Source organism: Ursus arctos, unplaced genomic scaffold (assembly GCF_023065955.2).
Source record: "Ursus arctos isolate Adak ecotype North America unplaced genomic scaffold, UrsArc2.0 scaffold_9, whole genome shotgun sequence".
NCBI lineage: Eukaryota > Metazoa > Chordata > Mammalia > Carnivora > Ursidae > Ursus > Ursus arctos.
This window is the reverse complement of record NW_026623111.1, coordinates 30,775,003-30,801,524: the sequence shown is the minus strand read 5'-3', so window position 1 is coordinate 30,801,524 and position 26,522 is coordinate 30,775,003. Positions and strand designations below refer to the sequence as shown.

Sequence of the window (26,522 nt, the reverse complement as noted above, 5' to 3'; positions counted from 1 at the left end):
ATCCATCCGGAAGCTAAAGATGAAAGCCACATGTGGAGAGCAGGCTCCTCAGTGTACCACTTTTGTGCTTTTCAGGCCAGCCTCTCACCCAGTCCTGGAGTGCTCACCTCTGTTATGTGAGACAGAAGTAAATCTGCACCTTGTTTAAACCAAATATGTTTGGGATCTTTTGACCCAGCACCCTCATCTGCACCCTCGTGAATACAGACATTAATGCCCCACAGGTAGGGGTGTAGCCTTTGACATTTTCCTCCCTGTGTACGCCTATTATGAGAGGAGAGTGTGTATAGTCCATTCTGCAACCCCTGCCATCCTGACAGCCACCAATACCTGTCACTTGTACAACCTCTGGCCTCTTAACTGGCCTCCTTGCTTTTACTCTTTCCTCGGAGGGAGTGTTTTTAAAGTGTAAGTTATATCAAGCTACTGCCCTGCTTAAAACCTTCTAACGACCTCCCCTTACAGTTAGAACAAAACCTCATGACCTGTCATTATGGTCTGCCTTCCTCCCACTCCGAACTTACCTGTGCATCTTTTTCCTCTCTCCCCTTGCCCACCACAGTCCAGCTACAGCTTCCTCTGGCTCTTCCCCCATGCGCCACATTGATTCCCACCTTTGTCCCCTCTGTCCCCTCTGCCCCTGGCACTTGCTACTCTCTCTGTTGAGATTATTCTTTCCTCAGAATATGCCTACCTCGTTCTGGCCATTCGCATCTCAGCTTAAATGTCACCTCCTCAGCGAGACCTCCTGTAATTCCCACCCTAAGGAAGCATTCGTCCCAGTCACTCTGGTGCATTACTCCCTTTGGTTTCCTTTACAGCACACATCACCCTCTAAATTATCTTGTTTACTTGTTTTCTATTTCTGTCCACTAAAATATAAGCTCCGGGAGAAAAAGAACCAACCGCCCCTTGTTTTCTGCTCATCCCCAGAAACCTTTCTACAGGTTTTTAATTATAGTTAGTTTATGAGAAATCTCAAGAGAGCCATATGTAAATATGTAGTTTTTATTTTTCCCCATTCAGTCAACTGGATTCTGAAATTCTCCCCTTCTCATTCCTTAGTGATGAGCAGACTTCATAGCTCTCTAGTCCTTTTGTGGTATTAATATTGCAGTCTAGTTTTAAAATTTTAATCTCTGTCTCCATCTAAAGCTCCTCTCCTTTCTCCATATCATAGACAGAGCTCCTAGCTCAATCTTGGCATATAAATGAGAGGCAGACATGGTCTACCTGAGATACATACTTCTTGCCACTCCCTCTTCCAGACCTGACGTAGGCACCAGGGGTAAGGGGTAGGAAGGCAGATGTCCTTTTCTGTAATTGTGTTGGTTAAGGTACGGAATGAGGAGACCTCAAACACAGGGGCTAAAATAAAACAGAAATTTCTTTCTTTCTTAACTGTAAGTCAAGTATAGTCAGGAGGTCTAGGACAGGTAGCAGTGTCTACCCCAGAAAGTCATTCAAGAGCTCAAACTTGCCAGTTGGCTCTGTTTTCCATGAGGGTGAGGTAATCGGTGGTTATGGCTAGTGTCTGGTTCAACTGCTTTTTAGAATGCCCTGAGGAAGGTGCTTGGCCCCAGCTGTTGGCAGCTCTCTTAAGAACATGTGGTATGTAACACTTTCTTGTCTTCAGTTTTGGATCCAAGTCATAGGGAAAATTCCAGTTAACACCCTCTTATGTAATCAGTAGGACCAACAGATTGTAAGGGAACTTGAAATTGTTGGTGGGCTACTGAATTACATAGCAGATGAGCAACTTAAAATTCCATCCTAAATTTGTATTAAATAATCATTAAAAAGATATATCATTCATAGTGGCAGAAGAAAAAGCAGAGAATAATGGCACAGATTTATGTCCATTGGTGAAGAAAGTCCACTTCATGGAGTATATCCTTTTTTTTTTTTTTTTTTTTAAGATTTACTTATTTATTTGAGAGAGAGCAAGTGAATGCACACAAAAGTGAGGGGAGGGACAGAAGGAAGGGAAGAGAATTCTTTTGTTTAACCCCCCACATTAAAAATATATAATCAGTCCTTCATCACAATCCCAGTGCAGTTCTTCCTGCCCACGGTCCTGTCCCTGTGCTTTAATAAAAACACATTTTGCACCAGAACATCTCAAGAATGCTTTCTTGACTGTTTGCTGCTGGCCCACATCACATCATTTTGGCGCCCAACGTGGGGCCTGAGTCTTCTCATCTGGACTCCAAGCCTTGGTGCAAACTTGGTGAGTAGTTCCTCTTCTTTTTCTTTACTTTCATTTGGGCAGCTTTTTAAGGGGTATGGTCTTATTGGAACACTTTCATGTTGATTGCTTAGGCTGCAACCCTCTAGCCTGTGGCTATTCCATGGGAAGGAACAAAAGCCTGCCTTTCACCTGGTAGCTAGTACTCTGGCCAGAATGGTAATAAGACCCAGAAACTTGATGCCCTCTCTTTATTCTTACTGTTACACAAAGTTGTCTTTCTTGGGCATGGACAGCCACCTAAGTCACAAGGATGGCTGCCAACCTTAAGACTCCCGTGTATGGTTTCCTCCTCACTGGTCTTATGTGATTCCCTCCACATCTCTGGCCTAGCCACTCTGCTACAAGACCTCTGCTAGGAACTGGCCAAAATCTGTACCAGACTGAATTAAAACCCAGCCAGGGACCATTTCCTTGGGAAGTCAGCTGGAAAAACTACGTATGTTGAAATGTTGCTTAGACGATTTCTATCTTTTTTCCCTCAATGTCCCGTACTAACTATTTACATCACAATGTTGGGTAATTTCTCCTTGTAAAGTTTTTCTAGTGATTTCCATGGGTTAAAATGGTGGGTTTTTCTTCAGTCCATTCACTGGCACCCACGTGTAGCCTAGGATACAATGGATAAGTGGGGGGGAAGGCCAGCATCTTTCCTACAAGACAAGGCAGTGTTCCAGTAGTTTTTACACTGGGAACCTCTGACATATCTTGTGCAGGACACCACCTGGGAGTCTTGGGGGATTTTCTTGGTAATGGTCCTTCCCTAACACTGCATGGCCCTAGTACTTCTTAGGAGATAGGGAAAAACGGTCCATCAATGGGACATTAAACTTCAATATGATCTATCCCTTAGATCTCTTCTGCACGAAAGAGGGCAAATGAAATGAGGTACCCTATGTCTAGGCCTGCATGACCCTAAATCAGGACCCTGAACTAAGGGCCTCTTGCAGAATGTGTTTGGCCACTAACCAGGATAATAAGTCCCCTCCCAATATATCGGATGATGATCATCTAAATAGGCCTCCCTCTTCCTAATAAACCCAGGTTGTTGGAGGAATCACAGGTGATCCCTAACAAAGGGGACACTGACTGTCTCACTGTTCTACCTCCTAATAGACCCAGGTTACTCTTGTATGTGGGGGCTTCTCCCTCATTCATTTCTTGGGTAAAATGCTGTGATAATTGGAGCCAACTGTCTCTGGCTAGTCTACCTCCGGACAGGGACTTTAAGGAATATTCTCAAGCAGCTGCCGAACTCCTTTTGTTTCAGGGAAGTCCCCTGTCTTCTCTGACCTGATGTGGACTGCCTATTTTCATTTGTTGGTGGAAAGAAAACATGTCTTTTCATCTGTCCAAGCTGATGAGCTTTAGGACCAGGAGTCCACTTTCTCTGCCCTCTGAGCTTTTATCTGCCTCCAGCGTTGCTGGCGGCACCTCACTCTTCTGCCTTCCCCTGCCCTCCTGTTTCTGCACCAGCTTGGGTGGGACTTGCATAACTGCTTCCTATACCATCCTGGGTGCCTCCAACACCATTAGCTCTTCTTCCTCCCCTTGCTATCAAGGAGCGAAGAGCACCCCCTTGGACTTATATCACCCACTTCAGATAACCCCACTCGTGCCCCAGCTAAAAATTGACAATGGGGAACAAATTGATTGGCTTTTAAGTGGATTGACTTTTAAGGTGGGACTTATTCGGTATTTAAATTAATTTAAGTTTGTTAAGTTTAATTAAGATAGATCTATCTTTAGAATTATCAGCATTAAATATAAAAATTTATTCTACCAAGGTTTACTAAAGTCAAGTAAGCTCCTATTATCTGTTACAATTTGTCAGCAAAAAGATGATTTAAAACGACGCTTAATTTTTGTCTCAGAGTTTTCATGGGTAATTGTTAAGATAGCTTTCAAAGTCATTGGTAACTGAAACTTTAAAGTTTTGCCTGGATGATGAATTGGATTGAATTTGTTGGACATTTAAGTCTTTTCCAAATAAGATAAAACACTAAAGAGCATTGATTACAGAATGTACGTTTGTATTTTTGGCTTCTTATTGCAGAAAAGCTGTGGATACTTGGATCTGTTGGTCAACATGCTTTGTGCTTTATTAAAAGATTGCACTATGGAAATACATGTTTTTAAAAAATTATGAAATCTACTCATGAATTTCAAATCTAAAGTCTTCTGGTGTAACAGACAGTTCACAATTGGTTACTACTTAATTTTCCCTGGAAACTTAGGTTTCTAAGAGTTGAAATTCTGCTAAACATAATTAAGACTGATGGAAATAAGGAAAGCAACTCTGTATGTAGGAAAATAGGAGATATATGAGAAAGATATAAGGAATAGGAATACATTTTATTCAGATGAAAGTAATTTTGTCCTAAAACGAGACTGGTTGTTTGCACAGAAAAGGCTTAGGACAAAATCTGAATGAAAAAGGAAGTTGTAGAAGGTTTATGAAGGGAAATATTTGGAAAGGAATTTTATGTGTGGTCAGGACTGAGGTTGAAATGAATAGGTCGAGCCCTGTGTCAGGCTCTGCGCTCAGCACAGAATCTGCTAGAGATTCTCTCTCCCCCTCTGCCCCTACCCCTGCTTGCAGGCGTGCTCTCCCTGTAAGTAAGTAAGTAAGTAAGTAAATAAGTAAATAAGTAAATAAATAAATAAATAAAAACTTTTTAAAAACGTACGCTGGTATAAGATTGACTCTCTGTTAAAAAGACAAAGTTTTCTTGGATTGTTGGTCTGCTCATGATAAGGACACCTGGGTGGCTCAGTCAGTTAAATGTCTACCTTCAGCTCAGGTCATGATAAGGACACCTGGGTGGCTCAGTCAGTTAAATGTCTACCTGCAGCTCAGGTCATGATCTCAAGGTCCTGGGATCAAGTCCCACATCAGGCTTTCTGCTTGTGGGGAGGCAGGGAGCCTGCTTCTCCTTCTCACTCTCCCTCTGTGCTCTCCCTCTCTCTTAAATAGATAAAATCTTAAAAAAAAAAACAAACCTAAAAAAAAGAAAATGTAAATAAAGTTTTTTTTTCTCTTTTGTCTGCCTGGAAAACCAAAACTTTTATGCTTTGTCTTTATCAGGTCTTTGATTACTTAAGATGGCTAAAACTTCTCAATATTAATAGAGCTAAGTTTTGCTAACAACTATATAACTCTATATATTTGCCTTTGGAATCTTTTATTGCCACCTGAGTTAAATAAATAAGTTTCAAGTTTTGTAAAGATCTGTAATCCTATTTAGGCATGTGCTTTATAACTTTCTGAGATTTTAAACAAACTTCCCCAAGATTTGAATTGTAAATGAAATCTTTTTGACTAATAAGGCCTTTTTATTTGGTATATTAAGTTATTTCAGAAGCACGGTTAAATAATGATAAACATTAGGTTATGTTGTTTGGGTAAATGCTATAGTTATTCTAGAGACTATATGAAATTCCTGAAGTTTTAATAGGTTTTGGTATAAGGCCATTATTGCTATTCTGATTATTGAAGTGTTATGTGTCACAAAAATAACTGGATTTCCTTATCAGCTATATTATAATGAACTATCCTACCAGATCTTTCACCACGTCCATTTTTGAGCTCTTGTCATTTATAGTTACTGTCCTTATTCTCTTTCAAAATGTGTTTCATCTTCAAGGAGATTCAGAAAAAGGACTTGACAAATTTAGGTTTTTGACATCTTTAAAATCATAAAACTAAGATGGGTAAGAATTTCCAAAACTAACTAAAAAAAGCTGCATTCAAACTGAACACGAATTAGTAACATGGGACTAAATAAATTGAGGAAGAGGATTATAGTTTTTGTGACTCTTGTTTCAAACATTATTGGTTCATTAATGTTTGCTCTTCTAGACTAAGGACACTTTCTCTAAGATATCCATGATATACAGAAATATGACAAAATATTCCTTTGTGAACACATTGAAGCATTTAACTCTTCTCTCTACCTGAACCCTGGGTTCTTTCTCAGTGAGTGTTTTTTCTTTCATGGCAATTACAATTATTTGCCTAAGTTCAATAAAAATCTGTTCTCTTTATAACAGGACAACATTGGAAACATTGGTTATTTACTAAGGCTTTGACTGGAATGTCATATTTGAGAGAAACATGCATAGATCAGATATAACCATACAGCCTTAAGGAAGTAAGACTGACTTTATGAAGCATGAAGACAATAGAGCCCCTTGGACACAGCCTACAGAGGTCTCAGCAGCCTTATCAAGTGAGAAGAGAGTGTCACTTCCTGGCAGGTACAGGAACTTCAGTATATTTGGGGGACCTCAAGAAGAGGAATTCACCCAAGTATACAGGTATTGCAGGCATGTCTGATGTTAAGGGGAACAAAGGCAAAAGAAATACAGATAAAATTACATTTCCTTACAACTTGCAGCCCATTGATAAATACCTGAGACAGGCAGAGTATGACATTCCTCAAGGAACTCATGGCTGCCTCAATGTTAATGCTTTGCTAGAGGCAAAATGCAACCTAAGCATGACAATAGCCAGATCTCCAGGATCCTAGTAAGTCTTCTTTAACATATGAAAATCCTTTTGGAAACTTCCTCTTTCTTTACTCCCCCAAACTTAAAAGCATCTAATCAATCCTTCCTCACAATCCCAATGCAGCTCTTCCTGCCCACAGGATCCTGTCCCTGTGCTGTAATAAAAACACCTTTTGCACCAAAAACATCTCAAGAATTCTTTCTTGACCATTTACTCCTGACCCACATCACATCAGTAGATAGATATTTACTGACATGAAAAGATATTTATGATGTGTTATAAATTAAGAAAAGCAGATAACAAAACAGCACACACAGTCTAATGCCATTTGAGTGTGTGTGTGTGTGTGTGTGTGTGTGTGTGTGTATACAGTGGTACAAACTTTCTGGACAACAGTTTGGGAGCAGGCATCAAGAGACTAAATCATGTTCATTTACATAAAGTCTGCATGGTTGCTACAAAAATGATGCTGGTGTATCTCTATATGATGAGATTATTGCTGATTTACATTTTTTTCTTTTTATTGATCTATATATTCTGGTTTCTTTTCAGTAAACATTTATTACTTAGATAATAAAAAATTAAAATAACTAAAAAATTATGCTTGAGAAGAACACATTCACATATATTTGTTTGACCTTGTTATAGAGAAGAATTTTCTAAACCTAAAAGCAATGTAGAAGTGGTCTGCTGGAGTTTGTATAGACTGTGAGAGCCAACTGTTAAATATTCAGGAATTTTGCAAGCAAGTCAGTTGGCAGCTAGAAATCAACTACTGTGGAAATATTTGCAGGGCAGATATTGGCAAGTGCTACAGATTGGGCTTTTTTGGGGGGTGGTGGTGACGGTAATTTGGTTTACCAGGACGCAACTGAATGATAGTGATAGCAAAGAAAAAGTCAACTTACTTGTTTATATAAAAATGTATGTATTTATCGATTCGAAAGATCATGAAGTGAAAAGGAAACAATGGGGGAAGATGTTTGCAAAAAGTTTGACAGAGAGTTAGTGTCAGTAACATAAAAGAGAAGGGATAATTAAATAGTAAAAAACATAACCCTGATAGAGAAATGGGCAAATGATGTGAATAGGTAATTCACTAAAAGATAAAAAATTGGCAATAAACATGAAACACCATCTGAGACATTTATAATAAAAGAAAATAAAAATGAAACAATAGCAAGATACCACTCTTCATGTATGAAATTGTCTCCAAAATGTTACTTTTGTGGAGAATGTAGAGTGAGTATTCTGACACCCTTGGGGGCAGGAAAATCGGCTCAAACTTAATGGAGAGCACTTTGGCAGTTATGTATCAAGCACATAACGTTGTCCATAACCTTTAACCTATTCATTCCTTTCAAAAGTTTATCCTAAGACAACAGTAAAAAGCTCCAACCAAAATTGTGTACAAAGGTGCTTGCTGACATTTTATGAAACTGAAAGAGGGAACTTCCCATCAGGTAAATAGCTGGAGACAAAGCTGGCCTTGGCCTACAATTTACTCAGGTGGCAGTTTCAAAACTTTGGCTGGAAAACTTTAAGTAATTAAGGCAGAATTAATTTTAAGGCAAATGTCCAAGTGATACCATTTTTCAATCCCAGCAAGCCTGATGAGGCACAATTTGAGCACTAGGGTCAGGAAGAATGGTGGTGTAAGAAAAGTAGGGAGGGCAGGAAGGAAACAGAGGCACCCCCCCAAAGTAAGGCACTGTGGTCATAGCATCGTCCTCTTCCTTACTGATTAAGAAACCATACTCTCTACCCCTTTCTGATTAAAGCACTCAACAAACAAGGACTAGATGGAAACTTTTTCAGCCTGGTAAAAAGCATCAATGAAACATTCACAGCTAACATCATCCTTAATGGTGAAATACTCAAAGCTTTCCCCTTAACATCAGGAATGAGATGAGGATATCTGGTCTCACCACTTCTATTCAACACTGTCCTGGAAATGCTAGCCATGACAATTAGGCAAGACAATGTTATAAAAGGCATCCATATTGGAAAGAAAGATGATATTTTGCAGATGACATGATCTTGTTTGTAGAAAATATTTAGGAATCTACTAAAAAACTAATGAGAACTAATAAACAAGTTCAGGAAGGTTGCAGAGGAGATATACAAGAGGCCAGTCTGCACATGAAAAGATGCTGCATATCCTTAGGCATCAGGGATATGCAAAATAAAACCATAATGATATACCACCTCATTCCCACTAAGAAGGCTATAATAAAAGTCAGGTAATAACAAGTGTTAGCAAGGATGTGGGGAAATTAGAAGACTTACACACTGCTGCTAGGAACGTAAAATGGTGCAGCTGCTTTGGATACAGCCTAAAACTTTCCAAAAGGATAAACATAGTTACTATATGATGCAGCAATTCCCCGCCTAGGTATATACCCAAGAGAAAATATGTCTATAGAAAAACCTGTACACAAATGTTCACAGCATTATTCATAAAAGCCATTAAGTGCAAGCAACCCAATTGTCCATCAACTGACAAATAGGTAATAAAATGTGGGCTATCCATACAAATTATTTAGCAATAAAAAAATGAAACACTGATACCAGCCTAACATGGATAAATCTTGAAAACATCAAGCTAAGTGAAAGAAACCAATTACAAAGAAACATATATAGATTCCATTTACATGAAATGTCCAGAACAGGGAAATCTACAGGGTACAATGTATCATGGTTTTCTAAGGCTGGGGCCTATGCAGGAGTGGAGAGTGACAGAGAAGGGGTATGGTGTATCTCTTTAGGGTGTTGAAGTGTTCTAAATTGATTGTGGTGATGGTTGCACAATTCTATGAATTACTTAAAGCCATTGAATTATATACTTTAAATGGGTGAACTTTTTGTATGGTATGTGAATTATATCTCAATAAAGCTTTTGTTAAAAAAAGAAGAAAACAACTACAGGTCATATCTTATTGGCAAGATATTTACAATGCCCTAGATCCAAAAAGAAACGCCTGGGTATGGGTGGGCAGAAACTGCTGTTGACAGTAGGTGAGGAGTGCCCAGAGTCTAAGATATGGAAGCTCTACTTGGAGTTCATTCTCTGGGCTCCTATCGACTAGACTTAGGCTTGTCCTCATTTGCATGGCTGTGATGACTCCATCCAGACCTGGGCTCTCCCATGTGGTAGCCACCAGCCCAATGTGTCCATTGAGCACCTGAACTGTAGGTAGCCCAAATGAGATGTGCTGTAGGTATAAGACACACACTGGATTTTGAAGACTTAAAATAAAGCACATATAAAATATCTCATTAGTAATGTTTTAGGTTGATTGCATGTTGAAGTAATATTTTGGACCCATTAGGTCAAATAAAATATTTAAATTTTACAAAGAAACCATATTTTCTGAGAATTAAAGTTTTTTTTAAGGACATGTGGATCCATGCATGATTACAAGTAGACATGATTATAAGTGTGTGTTCATCCAATGACGATAGGGAGGAAAGAAAGGCAGGTGGGCAACTCAGAGTGGTGGGGAGGAGTTTGAAGGGAAGCACAGGACTCTAGAATACTCAAGTGCCTCCTTCCTAGACTTGGTTCACAAAGTCAAATACCTTTGGGAGCCAGAAGCTGAATTCTTAGTCAAAGACTACCCTCATCTCCTGTTAGGGGTCTGAGGGAAGAAATGGTTAACATGGAGGAGAAGGAGGTTCATTCTTTCAGTTTCAGAAATATATTTATAGACACATTTCCCCTATTATATTGTGAGGGGTTAGGGGGAAACACAGAGAGAGTAACAGAGAGAGGGAAGTTGGCCTTGCTCATTGTGGAAGCTAAAGCAGATTACAGCAAAAAATTGTATCCAGTCTATGACAGCACATCATGGAGTCCTAGGCTGGGGACAAGTTCTGCTGCAGACAGTGGGCATTTCTTAGCTTTGTTTGCACATCTGTTGTTATTGTTTCCTTTGTTATTTTAAAAGAGTGGAGCTGTCAGAATGGATTCCTGGGGTGTGCAGATAACTAACCCAAAGGAGATGTTTTAGACTTTATCGGACAAAAGAGATTGTTAGATAGAACGTTTCTCACGTAGAGTTTTGAAAAATCACTTTTTGGAGAAAGTTTGAAAACATCAATGGAAAAAATTTGAGCACCAGATTTTCTTTGAAAACCAATTTGTCAAAGACAAAGACACGATTAGCATCCATTCTATATCAGCACATGAATGATCTTCCCTCTTTATGAGTTTTAGCAGAACTTTGATCTTGAACACTTCCTCTTTCCTCTCTCAGTCACTTTTAATGGACTGATCACGAGGCAAGATGAAAAGCAAAGCATGTGAGATACACCCAGACTTGTACTACCTTGATCAGCACAGCTGCAACCATATGAATTTTTAATTCAGTCAGTAATCATCTGTGGTTTATTAATACCACCTCCTTCACTTCATTAGTAGGCAAGAGTGAGCTGACTATAGTGAAATAGAGAGCCACAAAAATTCTATTTAAATACAGGTCCATCAGTCAATCTACCAGACCCTATTCTACATAGAAGAAATAGGTTTCCAGAATTTTCTTCTGAATAGAAGAAAATAGGTTTATACTTACTATGTAATTTCAGTGGGATTCAGCAGATGGCATAAAAGAGCTTTTCTCTCCACCCCCCGACATTTAAATGTAGTTACTAGTGAAATAAATGTTTGAGGAAGTACTTAAATTTCCTACAGACTGCCAACGCGACAGACGGGCAGGTTGTGTTGGTAAGTGGCATTTTTTTTTTATTCTATAAAAGAAAATAATGGTTTAACTAGTTATTGCACACAAAAATCTCAAAAGTCTCTATGATTAAGAGATACTGTGGGTTTGGGGTGTTTTTCTAAATATATTATTTCTGACATGGGCTTACTGTGGTTTGAACTAGCATTTGTTTATCAGCTTCTCATCCTAACTCAGAGGAAGGGTTTTCTTTGTTTGGTTTGGTTTTTTGGTGTGTATTTGTTTGTTTTTCTTTGGGTGTATTTGTTTTTCTTTGGATGCCACCTCATCTCATGCATGGCTTGCTTTCAGGAGCTGAATTTGAGTCGGGAGATGAATTTTTGGATTGCAAACATCTCATAGTTTTCTTACAGAGCTGCTAGCTGTGGGTCTCAGGTGGCACTGGTCCTCAACCCATCGCTCCCATTTCTCCCTTTGCAGCAAGAATGCTGAAGAAGATGGGGGTGTAGGAAGATGGGGGTGCAGGTAAATTACTCCTGGAGGCAGTGCTGTCGAACAACCCCTCTGTTTTCATGGGCAGGTTGATTTTAATTTTTTCTCTGGGCTGTTCCCACTAGATATTCTTTTCCGTTTCCTCAATATTCTGGGTGCTACTAGTCAGGTGCAACTGTAGATTTTGAAAGTGTTTCCCAGGCTACACCCAATTTGATCAAAAGAATTGAAAGTAAGTACATCTTTACAATAAAAAGCGAAAGTTTACAAAACCACATAGGAAATAAAGCCAAAATGCTCTTGAACTGGTTCTGATCCTTTCAACCTAATAGCTAGTTGGCCTCGTGTAGAGAAGACTTGCAATTACTATTCGTGGTACTGAACTTAATAGACCAGGTTTACTGTCTGGATTTTATCCATGAAGTCAAGGCAAAGTCCTGATTTGATTATGCCAAACTCTCTAAAGACAACTCAAATGTACTGATGTATTGTATCACAGAAAGTGAGGCCAAATCTATCATAATCATTAATATTGACATAAACACACCTAGAGATACTTTCATACTTTTAAATTAAAGCTTGCTTTTACTAATCAAGTTAGCAAATAATCATTTTATTTGGTAGTAAAATAGTTTGGAGATTCAGTGCTGGCCATCAGGACTTTGATTAAAAAAATTTTTTTTTGCTGATTTAGCAAGTTTGGTATATGAAATTTCAAGATCCTCTAAGTACCTAAAAGTCAGTTCCTCATGTGTACGATACTTTGACTTTTTTTTTTTTTTAAGATTTTATTTATTTATTCGACAGAGATAGAGACAGCCAGCAAGAGAGGGAACACAAGCAGGGGGAGCAGGAGAGGAAGAAGCAGGCTCATAGCGGAGGAGCCTGATGTGGGGCTCGATCCCATAACGCCGAGATCACGCCCTGAGCCGAAGGCAGATGCTTAACCGCTGTGCCACCCAGGCGCCCCGATACTTTGACTTCTTAATCACAGAAATAAAAGTGGTTTCATAAACCGAGTACTTTAAATTGATGATTATAAAGGGGAGGACAAAACAGAGGCTGGGAAAATAGAGGATATTTAAGTCAATTCGTTTAACTAGATAGAAAACTGAAGCCATGTTTTCATTAAGTGCTTGAGACAGGCAGTTTCTAAGAACACAAGGACCACTTTTTCATCTCGTTTGTGGTGGGTTCACTGTGTGCTAAGCACTCACATCCACGCATGGGGCCCTGTCTCGGCTTCTTGTCTCTCTTGTCACTCTCTTGAACCACACCTGATTACGCTGATCACTGCTACCTTCGATCCTAGAGTTGGCCAGAAGTTAGAAAGATGCCCAGATTTGGATTCAGGCTAAGGAATAAGTCAAGAAATCCCACTTGAACCTTAAACCCACGCCACTTTTACTTCGACCTAGCTTTTACTAGCTGGTTCTGTTTTGATAGATTAGGCCTTGGCCCAGACAGTAATTGAGTATAATTTTGATTCTCACTTAAGTATTTTTACTTGTATGAGTAGCTCTTTCAGGAAGCTGGAGAGAAAAAATTGGGAAATTTCTGGGTCTTTCAGCCAAATATAATCAATGTCATAAAAATGCCACCTTTACTTTTTTTTTTTTTAATTTAGACATTCTCTAAGTGTAGTTGACATACAATGTTATATTAATTTCAGGTGTACAACCTAGTGATTCAGCAATTCTATACAATAAGCTGTACTCACTATAAGTACAATTACCATCTCTCACCATAAAATGTTATTGCAATATTATTGACTATAGTTCTAATGCCATACTTTTCATCCCAGTGACTTATTTATTTTATAACTGGAAGTTGGTATCTCTTATACCTCTTCAGCTATTTTGCCCATCCTCCCAACCCTGTTCCCTTTGGCAACCACCAGCTTGTTCTCTGTATTTATGATTCTGTTTTTTTCTTTGTTTTGTTTTTTAGATTTACATATAAGTGAAAACATATGGTATTTGTTTTTTTCTGTTTGATTTATTTTACTTAGCATAATATCCTTTAGGTCCATCCATGTTGTTGTAAATGGCAAGATCTCATTCTTTTTAATGGCTGAGTACTTTTCCACTGTGTGTGTGTGTGTGTGTGTGTGTGTGTGTGTGTGTGTCTTCTTTATCCATTCATCTATCAGCAGACACTTGAGTTGCTTCCATATCTTGGCTCTTGTAAATAATGCTGCAATAAACATAGGGCTGCATTTATCTTTTCAGAATAGTGTTTTCATTTTCTTTGGGTAAATGCCCAGTAGGGGATTACTGGATCATATGGTATTTCTTCTTTTTTAAAAGATTTTATTTATTTATCTGGGGGGGGGGGAGAGTAAGCATGAGCAGGGGAAGGGGCAGAGGAACAAGCAGACTCCCCACTGAGCATGGAGCCCATTGTGGGGCTTGATCCCAAGACCCTGAGATTGTGACCTGAGCCAAAGGCAGACACTTAACCAAATGAACCACCCGGGTGCCCCTGGATCATATGGTATTTCTATCTTTAATCCTTTGGGGGGAACCTCCACACTGTTTTCCACAGTACCTGCACCAGTGTACATTTCCACCAACAGTGCACAAAGGTTCTCTTTCTCCACATCCTCGCCAACACTTCTTATTTCTTGTCTTTTATGTTAGCCAGATGTTAGCCATTCTGACTAATGTCAGACACTTGTGCAAAATGATATCTCATTCTGATACATGTGCAAAGTTATATCTCATTGTGGTTTTGATTTGCATTTCATTGATGATTAGTGATGTTAAGCATCTTTTCATGCATCTTTTGGATGCTACCTTTCCTTTGAACATGCATTTTCATGGCTGGGTTCCTTTCCTTGCACAGAGTTTACATGAATGGTGATGAAAGGACCCTCTCATATATTCGAAGAAATCAGGATAACCAAGGCATCATTGGATACCTCTCCAAAGGGTAAGTCTAAACAGTGCTCCAAATACTAGATAGGTTTGCATGTGTACCTTGAGGAATTTTTACAACTTAGGGTTGTTTCTGGGACTTTAATTATTTAGGTCCTTTTGTGCCCACTGAGAGATGTGAGGGGTATGTGAAAAGGAAATTGACTCTTTGCTAATATTGATGGCTTGCCTGTCTGATGCAGCTCCAAGAGATTGGATAAGTTCCCTGAAAGATCCTTGTAGCTATGTAGTCCCAGCTGAAAGGGTCTGGGTGGGGCAGAATAGGGGGATGTGGATCACACTCTAGGGTTCATCCCAACACAACACCCTCTGGTCTCCTGTGTCATTAGAATCTTGATAACAAAATAGTTTCTGGACTATAGTGGGTTGATAGCTAGTGCAATAAGCATAACCTAGAATAATGCCTAGCACTTCATAGGGAATAAATACATATTTGATGAATGGATGAACAAAATTTTTCTAAAGAGGAGGAAACTACTCCTATCCTTGACACCCTTTAGTGCTCACCATTCCCTCCTGACTCTCAAACCAGAATCCCAACTCCTTGCAATGATCTGCATCTTGTACAATCTTAGTTCTACTTCCTTTCTCCTCACTCACTCCATACTAACACTGACCATCTTACTATGCCTCAGGTAAGCCACCTCAGGACCTTTGCACTTGCCTTTTTCTTTCTCAGAAATGCTTTCCCCCCAGATCTTCCCATAGATTACTCATTCACTCCATTCTGGTTTACACCATAGTGGCATCTTCTCAGAAAGGTCCTCTCTGACCAATCAATCTAAAAAATCCACCAACCACTGTTACATACCTACCATTATTCTTGATTCATTTACTCTGCTTAATTTTTCTTTTCTTTTTTTTTTCTTTTTTTTTTTTTTTTTTTTGAGAGAGCATGTGCATGTTGTGGTGAGGGGAGGGCAGATGGAGAGGAGACGGAGAGACTCTTAAGCAGGTTCCATGCTCAGTGCAGAGCCCAATGTGGGGCTCAATCCCACAACCTAAGCTAAAACCAAGAGTTGGATGCTCAACTGATGGGAGTGGCCAGGTGCCCCTTTGCTTAAATTTTCTCTATAATATTTAATACTAAACGAAATTTCATTTAGTTATTTATTTTCCATCTCTCCACTGGATAATAAGCTCCTTGAGAATTAGGGCTTTATCTTGTTCACTGCTTTATCTCTAGTTCCTAAAACATGGCCAGTAGATTAACAATAAATAGTGGTTGAATAAATAAATGGATGAATAAATGGATTTTCTGAGAGACCTTTTGCCATGGTCTAATTACCTTTTGAATAAGACCAAAGTTAGGCATGAAACCATGTGCAGGTAATAGAAAGTAATGCAAGTAGAGTCTGAATTCAACCCCATGGGAAAGGAACTCTTAAGAAAGCCATGAGGTGGTACATGTCAAAGGTAGAAAATGCACCAGCTGTGAATCATAGCTCGAGTTCTATATGACCTTGGGAGGGTTGGGGTCAGTGGACTTCCCATAAATATGTAAAACCATCTGTATTAGTTTCCTGTGGCTGCTGTAACAAGTTACCATAAACTTGGTGGCTAAAAACAAGAGAAATTTATTTTCTTGTGGTTCTGGAGACCAGAAGTCTAAAATCACAGTGTTGATTCTCCCTAAAACCTCTTCCAGTTTCCAGTAGCTATTAGTATTCCTTGGTTTGTGGCTGTATCCCCTCCAATCTCTGCCTCCTTCTTCAGATGGCCTTCTCTTTGTCTCTGTTGTCTCCATCAAATACCCTCTGCCTTTTTCTTTTTCTTAAAATTTTTTTATTATGTTATGTTAGTCACCATACTGTACATCATTAGTTTTTGATGTAGTGTTCCATTATTCATTGTTTGCACATAACACCCAGTGCTCCATGCAATATGTGCCCTTCTTAATACCCATCACCGGCTAACCCATCCCCCTCCCCCCCTCCCCTCTAAAACCATCAGTTTCTTTCCCGGAGTCCATAGTCTCTCAAGGTTCATATCCTCCTCTGATTTCTCCCCCTTCAGTTTTCCCTTCCTTCTCCTAATATCCTCCATGCTATTCCTTATGTTCCACAAATAAGTGAAACCATATGATAATTGTCTTTCTCTGCTTGACTCATTTCATTTAGCATAATCTCCTCCAGTTCTATCCATGTCAATGCAAATGGTGGGTATTCATCCTTTCTGATGGCTGAGTAATATTCCATTGTATATATGAACTACATCTTCTTTATCCATTTGTCTGGTGAAGGTCATCTCAGCTCCTTCCACAGTTTGGCTATTGTGGACATTGCTGCTATGAACATCAGGGTGCATATGGCCCTTCATTTCACTACATCTGTATCTTTGGGGTAAATACCCAGTAGTGCAATTGCTGGGTCATAGGGTAGCTCTATTTTTAACTTTTTGAGGAACATCCACACTGTTTTCCCAAGTGGCTGTACCAACTTGCGTTCCCACCAACAGTGTAAGAGGGTGCCCCTTTCTCCACATCCTCTCCAACATTTGTTGTTTCTTGCCTTGTCAATTTTTGCCATTCTAACTGGCATAAGGTGGTATCTCAACGAATTTTCCTGATGGCTAATGATGTTGAACATTTTTTCATGTGGCTGTTAGCCATTCGTATGTCTTCTTTGGAAAAGTGTCTGTTCACATCTTCTGCCCATTTTTTTACTTGATTATTTGTTTTTTGGCTGTTGAGTTGAAAAGTTCTTCATAGGTCGTGGATACCAGCCCTTTATCTGTAGTGTCATTCCCAAATATCTTCTCCCATTCCGTGGGTTGTCTGTTTTGTTGACTGTTTCCTTTGCTGTGCAGAAGCTTTTTATCTTCATGAAGTCCCAAAAGTTCATTTTTGCTTTTGTTTCCCTCGCCTTTGGAGACGTGTCTTGAAAGCGGTTGCTGTGGCCAATGTAAAAGAGGTTACAGCCTATGTTCTCCTCTATGATTTTGATGGATTCCTGTCTCACATCGAGGTCTTTCATCCATTTAGAGTTTATCTTTGTGAATGGTGTAAGAGCCTTTTTCTTATAAGAACACTTGTCACTGGATTTAAAGACCACCTGGATAATCCAGGATGATCCCCTCATCTAAAGACCCTTAACCTAATCATCTCTACAAAGACCCTTTTTCCAAATTAGGTAATATTCACAGTTTCTGGTGATTAGGACAGGGTTAGAAGGTGGGTATATCTTTTGGGTGGAGACACCATTCAACCCATTACACCTTCCATATTAAAAGTGATTTGGTTAGAGGTAGTATAATTGTTTATCGATACGTATATTTCCCTGGTTTCAGTTATGTAACTCCAAAGAACGCAGCTCCATTTTATGAGTTTCTCGGAAAAAATGTTTAATGTCAGCCATGCCTGGTTTAATACAGTCATTTAAAGTGTTTTATTTTGTTTTGTTTTTTAAGGATCTGTACCTGTATCGAGATGCTATGAAGAATAGCAACTACGCCTAGGAATGTCTAGTGTTACAAAATGATGAAAACTAATTCTAGCATCTTCCATTTTGCCATAATCTTCATGTTAATATTTGAGATCAGAATCCAGTTGTCCAATGAAAGTGAATTTCTAGTTAACAGATCAAAAGCAGGTCTCTTTCATGTTCCCAAAGACCTATCCTTGAAAACAACAATCTTAGATATATCACAAAACTATATATCTGAGCTTCAGACTTCTGACATCCTATCACTATCAAAGCTGAGGATTTTGATAGTTTCTCATAATAGGATTCAATTTCTTGATACCAGTGTTTTCAAATTCAACCAGGAATTGGAATACTTGGATTTGTCCCACAATGAGTTGGGGAAGATTTCTTGCCATCCCACTGTGAACCTCAAGCACTTAGACCTCTCGTTTAATGCATTTGATGATCTGCCCATATGCAAGGAGTTTGGCAACATGTCTCAACTAGAATTTCTGGGATTAAGTGCCACACATTTACAAAAATCTAGTGTGCTACCAATTGCTCCTTTGCATATAAGGAGGGTTTTACTGGTCTTAGGAGACACTTATGGGGAAAAAGAAGACCCCAAGAGCCTTCAAAACCTCAACACAGAAAGTCTACACATTGTTTTCCCCAGAACAAAGGAATTCAGTTTTACTTTGGATGTATCAGTCAGCACTGCAGTAAGTCTGGAACTATCTAATATCAAATGTATCCTAGATGATAATGGATGTTCTTATTTCCAAAATGTTCTGTCAAAACTTCAAAAGAATTCAAGGTTATCAAATCTTACTTTAAACAACATTGAAACAACGTGGAGTTTCTTCATTACAATCCTCCAACTGGTTTGGCATACAAGCATAGAGTATTTCTCAATTTCAAATGTAAAACTACAAGGTTACCTTACCTTAAGATATTTTGATTATTATGACACGTCACTGAAGGCCTTATCTATACACCACGTTGTCAGTGATGTGTTCAGTTTGTCACAAAGTTATATCTATGAAGTCATTTCAAACATGAATATCCAAAATGTCACAGTGTCTGGTACACACATGGTCCACATGGTTTGCCCATCCCAAATTAGTCCATTTCTGTATTTGGATTTTTCTAATAATCTCTTAACAGACCTGGTTTTTAAAAATTGTGGAACCTTGGCTAAACTGGAGACACTTAATTTACGAATGAATCAATTAAAAAATCTTGCAAGTATAGTTAATATGACCAAGGAGATGAAGTCTCTACAACAACTGGATATTAGCCAGAATTCTCTAAAGTATGATGAAAATGAAGGAAATTGTGCTTGGACTAGAAGTTTATTAAGTTTAAATATGTCTTCAAATATACTTACTGACTCTGTTTTCAGATGTTTACCTCCCAAGGTCAAGGTACTTGATCTTCACAATAACAGAATAAGGAACATTCCTAAACCAATCATGGAACTAGAAGCTTTGCAAGAACTCAATGTTGCTTCCAATTCTTTAGCCCACCTTCCTGACTGTGGTACTTTTAGCAGCCTTTCTGTACTGATCATTGACTCTAACTCAATTTCCAACCCATCAGGTGATTTCTTCCAGGGCTGCCAGAAGATTAAGTCCATAAGAGCAGGGAACAATCCATTCCAATGTACATGTGAGCTCAGAGAATTTGTCCAAAGTCTAGGCCAAGTATCAAGTGAAGTGGTAGAGGGTTGGCCTGATTCTTATAAATGTGACTATCCAGAAAACTATAAGGGAACCCCATTGAAGGACTTCCACGTGTCTCAGTTATCCTGCAACACGACTCTGCTGCTTGTTACCGTTGGGGTCACTGTGCTGGGGTTGACAGTTATTGTGACTGCCCTCTGTATCTACTTTGATCTGCCCTGGTATCTCAGGATGATGTATCAGTGGACCCAGACCCAGCGCAGGGCAAGGAACACACCCTTAGAAGAACTCCAAAGAACCCTCCAGTTCCATGCTTTTATTTCATATAGTGGGCATGATTCTGCCTGGGTGAAGAGTGAATTACTACCAAACCTAGAAAAAGAAGATATAAGGATTTGTCTCCATGAGAGAAACTTTGTTCCTGGCAAGAGCATTGTGGAAAATATCATAAACTGCATTGAGAAAAGTTACAAGTCGATCTTTGTTTTGTCTCCCAACTTCGTCCAGAGTGAGTGGTGCCATTATGAACTCTACTTTGCCCACCACAATCTCTTTCATGAAGCTTTTGATAACTTAATCTTAATCTTGCTGGAACCTATTCCACAGTATTCCATTCCTAGCAGCTATCACAAGCTCAAAAATCTCATGGCACAAAGGACTTACTTGGAATGGCCCAAGGAGAAGAGCAAACATGGACTTTTTTGGGCTAACCTAAGAGCTTCTATTAATATTAAACTGATGGAGCAAGCAAAAAAAATAGATCACACATAGATCTAAAACTATTCCTTTGCTGCTTTTGGAAAAATGTTGCTGCTTTTGGAAGTTCCAGCAGTGACTTATTTTGCATCAATACAAATCTAAATGCAATTTTGAATATATGATGTAGATAAAAATGTGTAATTTCAGGCTCTCCAGTTCACCATTTATAAATGGTAACAAAAATTAATGCAATGACATAATTTTGATTTAAGTAGTTAATTTCGAACACATGAGGAATTAATCTTTTTTTTTTCTAGGACTGAATTCATTGAATTTATCATGTAATCAAGACAACTACCTGTTTAAATAACTTTAGTTTCTATAGCAGATATCTATATATTGGTGTCCTTCTTGTTTCTACTCAGCGTTTGTCCCTGCATATTGAAGGTCACTTATTGCTAATGCTACAGACTCTTTACCAGGGGGGTTTTCTCTTGACCATGAGAACCTACTTGGCTCACACAATGGGCAATTTAGAAGTGCTGGGGATTTTTTTTTTTTTTTAAGATTTATTTATTTGAGAGAGAAAGCACAAGCAGGAGGGGCAGAGGGAGAGGGAGAGAGAAATTAAAGCAGACTCTATGCTGAGCATGGAGCCCAACATGGGGCTCGATCTCACAACCCTGGGATCACGACCCTGAGATCACGACCTGAGCTGAAACCAACAGTTAGACTCTTAACCATCTGCACCATCAGACGCCCCAAGAAGTGCCAGAGATTTTTCTTGGAAGGAGCTTTCAATGAATATCAGGAAGAGAACTGGTGGATAAATGACCCAAATTTCTCACTCATTTTGGAGATAAATCTGGGCTGTGCTTTACATTATCCCTGAATTTCGAGTAGAATGGAATTTTAATTCTCCATGGTGGAAACAGCTTGATAAATGTATTTTTTTATTGGCTTCCTTTCTATCCCTATCTCCTATCCTCATTCCTCTAAGGGTGTTTCCTGGGATCACCTTTGAAATAAACTACCTGTAGTTGAATAGTTGTCTCAGGGTCTGCACCTGGGGGTACCCAAACCAAGAGTTCTTAAATTACATCTCAGGCCAAATGGAAATTCTGAGTCTGGTTTTCTGTGGCTGGAGATCTTGCTGAGATTCTAGTTGCATGACCTGGCATGCACAAGAGACTTTGCTCTTTTGATCAGAAGGAGGAATATAGTCCATGTGTACTGTTTCTATACATAGCATTCTTGCCTTTGGGAACTATTAAACATGAGCAGGGCATGAGCAGATTGGAACAGTACAAGGAATGGGCTATATTAGGTATTTTTTCCTAACATCATTTTATCAGATTTTGTACTCATCAATCCTTCTCCCTGTCTATCCTTTCAGTCTAGCTGCCAGCTCTGGGAAGGTGTAATCAGATAGCATCTTGTCATAACTGCACCATGTATCTCTCACTTTATGCCCTGTGGCTTCATTAATACCCCTGCACATGATGTTCATAGAAGCTTGTTCAACCATTCTGGTGTATGCACAAACCTGGAAGTGCCAGAGATATCCCCTAAGGAGATCTTTGACCACTTAAGGGAAGGGAGCCATTAGATAAATATTGTTTTCTTTTATTCTTGGGTTAACAAATGAGTTATGTTCTACACCATTCCTCAGTGCGTCCCCAGTAGGACTGAGTTTTACTCACTCTGAGATTGGCTTTTCACTTCGTCCTTGTTTCGTTCTTCCCAGTCTCCTTACTCTTGATCCCTGACATTACTTCTCCAAACAAATGACCTGTACACAAAGCTCTTGTCTCAGTCTCCACTTTTGAAGAAGAAACCCAAATAATGACCTGTACTTGTTGTTTCTTGCCCTAAGAAACTGAAAGTCAATCAGAGGATATTACATGAATCTAGATAACTAAAATAAAAATCACTGAAACGGGCGCCTGGGTGGCTCAGTCGTTAAGCGTCTGCCTTCAGCTCAGGGAGTGATCCCAGCGTTCTGGGATCGAGCCCCACATCAGGCTTCTCTGCTAGAAGCCTGCTTCTTCCTCTCCCACTCCCCCTGCTTCTGTTCCCTCTCTTGCTGGCTGTCTCTCTCTGTCAAATAAATAAATAAAATCTTAAAAAAATAAAAATAAAAATCACTGAAACAAAAATACGCAATGGAAATTCAGAACCATTTAGATCGAATGAAAAAAAGTCTTAGACGTGATGGTTTTTCTACTGGGCACTGAAGGAAGATTTTAACTTCGGATTTTTCAATGTGTGATGATGAGGAATAGAAAGACCATTCTAAATAGAGAGATGAAGGGAACAAAGACAAGAATATTTTGGGGATGGTGTCCCAATTTGAGCCATGTAGTTTATGAAAAATGACAGTGAAAAGTTAGATTAAGATCATATTGTCAAGGATCTTGAAAAGTTTTTTTTTTTTAAGATTTTTATTTATTCATTTGAGAGAGAGAGACAGCCAGTGAGAGGGGGAACACAAGCAGGGGGATTGGGACAGGAAGAAGCAGGCTCCCAGAGGAGGAGCCTGATGTGGGGCTCAATCCCAGAACTCCGGGATCACGCCCTGAGCTGAAGGCAGATGCTTAACGACTGAGCCACCCAGGCGCCCCATGGACCTTGAAAAGTTAAGCTATGGAGTTAGAATTTAGGGATATAGAAAAATCATCATTTAAACTTTTATGACACGTTATAGTGGAAAGGAAAAAAAAACAATGAAATAAACGCTAAAAAATATGTAAAAGTTCTTGCTCTGGGGCACCTAAGTAGCTCAGTGAGTTGAGCATCTGACTCTTGATTTCAGCTCAGGTCATGATCTCAGGGTCCTGAGGTTGAGCCCTGCATCAGGCTTAGGGTGGAATCTGCTTGAGATTCTTTTTCCCTCTCCCTCTACCCCTGCTCCTGCTCACACTCCAAATAAACAAATAAAATCTTTTTTTTTTTTTTTTCCCCAGGCCTTGTTCTGTAATGGAAGTTGCAATAGTTGTTAGGACTGGATTTTCCTGTTTTCTCTAGGATGACTGCACTTCCTGTACTGAACTTCAAGATTCTGTAATCAAGCTTCAATGCTCAGCACTAGTTGTGTATTAGTTTGCTAGGGCTAATGTACAGAAGTACTACAACCTGAGTGGCCTAACCAACAGAAGTGTATTGGCTCACAGTTCTGGAGGCTTGAAGTCCAATAGTAAGGTGTTAGTTATGTGTTTTTTTACCACAATCTAAAAAAATAATATAAGAAGTCTTTCTTATTAACAGAAGAGAATGCTTATATTACAATATAAATGAAAATCACAGGATACAAAAGTATATGTACAGGATGGTTTCATATGTTAAAAATATGCAGAATAAAAGGTCTAGATGAAAATATACAAAAACATTATCACTGCTTGCCTGTGGTTGGTGCTTGCTTTTACTTTTATACTTTTCTGTACTTGAAAAATTTACAACCAACAAAAGGAAAGGATATCAAAACTAAGTCTTCATTCACAGTGCACCTCTCTGGGAACAAAGGAACTTACTGGCATCATTCTCCCCTGCCACCCCCCCAGCATAAACACAGAGCCACTGAAGGAAGCAGCTCAGAGAGGACACTGGCTACCTAACTTGCTTATGACAAGCCCCGCCCCTCTGTGCTCTGGTGGGACTGCCCTTCTCAGTCCCAGTAGAGTGGGCCCCTCCCCAGAAAACCAGTACATACCCCTGCCCACACCACATCTCCTGACCAGACAGTTCTGTACAGGTCTCATTTCACAAGGAGACCAGAGCACATCTAGTTAAAAGTTGCCACATTCAGGCCAAGAACCAAACACTGCCCACAGCAGGCAAGGAGAGCCTCGGCAGACAACTATAGCCTGAAGGACAGAGCAGCCAAAACACAACAGCAGAGCACACGCAGCACACACCAGAGACACCCCCTGAGGCACAGGCCCTGAGCACTGAGACCTCTTCTTCATAAGGCCATTATGTTCAGTAGCAGGAGACATAACTGGCTTTTTAAAACACAGAGAAGAAGGCAGAGACTTAGATAAAATGCCAAGACAGAGGAATTTTTCCCAAATAAAAATACGATAAGGCCATGGCCAGAGATCTAAGTGAAACAGATATAAGTAACATGACTGATGGAGAATTTAAAGCAATAATCATAAGGATACTCACCGGGCTTGAGAACAAATAAATGAATACATAATGGTAAATAATGAAGCTGAACAAAAGAAAGAATTGTGCAACATGAGAATACATTAGAGAACTCAGTGACTCCATCAAATGTAATAATATTCATATTACAGGAGTCGCAGAAGAAAAATAGAAAAGAGGGAAGAAAATTTATTTGAAGAAATAATAGCTGAAAACCCTAATCTGGGGAAGGAGGCAGACATTCAGATCCAGGCAGCACAGAGAACCCCCATCAAAATCAATAAAAGCAGGCCAACACCAAGACATATTGTAATTAAATTTGCAAAATTTGCAAAGTATAGTGACAAACAATTTCAAAAGTCATAAGACAAAAGAAGTCCATAACTTATGAGGGAAAACCTATAAGGCTAGCTGGAGATTTCTCAACAGCAACTTGGCAAGCCAGGAGGGAGGACCATGAAATATTCAATGTGCTGAATGGGAAAAACCTGCAGCCAAGAATACTCTATACAGCAAAGCTATCACTAGGGGTAGAAGGAGAGATAAACAGTTTCCCAAACAAAAACTAAAGGAGTTTGTGACCATTAAACCAGCCCTGTAAGAAATATTAAAGAGGACTTTGAGTACAAAGGAGAGACCAAAAGTGACAAAGACAAGAAAGGATCAGAGAAAATCTCCAGAAACAACCACAAAACAAGCAATAAAATGGCAATAAATACATATCTATCAATAATTACTTTGAATGCTAATGGACTAAATGGTCCAATGAAAAGACATACAGTGTCAGAATGGATAAAACAAACAAACAAACAAACAAACAAGACCTATCTATATGCTGTCTACAAGAGACCCATTTTAGACCTAAGGACCTACAGATTGAAAGTGAGGGTGTGGGAGAAACATGTATCACTTGAGTGGTGTCAAAAGAAAGCCCGAGTAACAATACTTATATTGGACAAAGTAGCCTTTAAAACAAAGACTGCAATAAGAGACAAAGAGGGGCATTATACAATCATTTAAAAAAAATCACAATCCAATAAGAAAATATAGCAATTGTAGATATTTACGCACCCAACATGGGAGCACTCAAATATATAAAACAATAACAAACATAAAGGAACTAATTGATAATAACACAATAATTGTAGGAAATTTTAACACCCCACTTACATCAATGGACAGATCATCTAAACAGAAAATCGACAAGGAAACAATGGCTTTGAACGACACACTGGACCACATGGACCTAACAGATATATGCAGAACATTCCATCCTAAAACAGCAGAATACACATTCTTTCAAGTGCACATGGAACATTCTCCAGAATAGATCACATATTAGGCCCCAAAACGGGTCTCATCAAATACAAGAGGATTGAAGTCATACTATGCATCTTTTCTGACCATAGCACTATGAAACTAGAAATCAACCAAAAGAAAAAAATCTGGAAAGACTACAAATACATGGAGGTTAAACAACATGCTACTAAACAATGAATGGGTCAACCAGGAAACCAAAGAAGAAATTAAAAAATACATGGAAACAAATTAAAATCAAAACACAATGGTCTAAAACCTTCACGATGCAGCAAAAGCGGTCCTATAAGGGAAGTATATAATACAGGCCTACCTCAAGAAGCAAGAAAAATCTGAGATAAACAACCTAACTTTACACTTAAGGAGCTAGAAAAAGAACAAGAAACAAATCCTAAAG

The 26,522-nt window shown here is 39.1% G+C and overlaps 1 protein-coding gene across 2 annotated transcripts in view; it reads left to right on the top strand.

Annotated features, from left to right (window-relative positions):
* The window catches only part of TLR1 (toll like receptor 1), a 34,450-nt gene extending 10,397 nt beyond the window's left edge, over positions 1-24,053 (top strand). The window contains exons 1-3 of one of the 2 annotated variants that reach the window (XM_026508733.4): positions 11,388-11,487; positions 14,783-14,869; positions 18,283-24,053. In XM_026508733.4, the coding sequence (XP_026364518.2) occupies positions 18,350-20,734 (2,385 nt within the window). In that variant the 5' untranslated portion in view covers positions 11,388-11,487; positions 14,783-14,869; positions 18,283-18,349 and the 3' untranslated portion in view covers positions 20,735-24,053. Of the gene's footprint in view, positions 1-11,387; positions 11,488-14,782; positions 14,870-18,282 lie in introns of those variants that run through there. The other variant, XM_048211774.2, reaches the window with a different exon arrangement.
* The last annotated feature ends 2,469 nt before the right edge of the window (positions 24,054-26,522 follow it).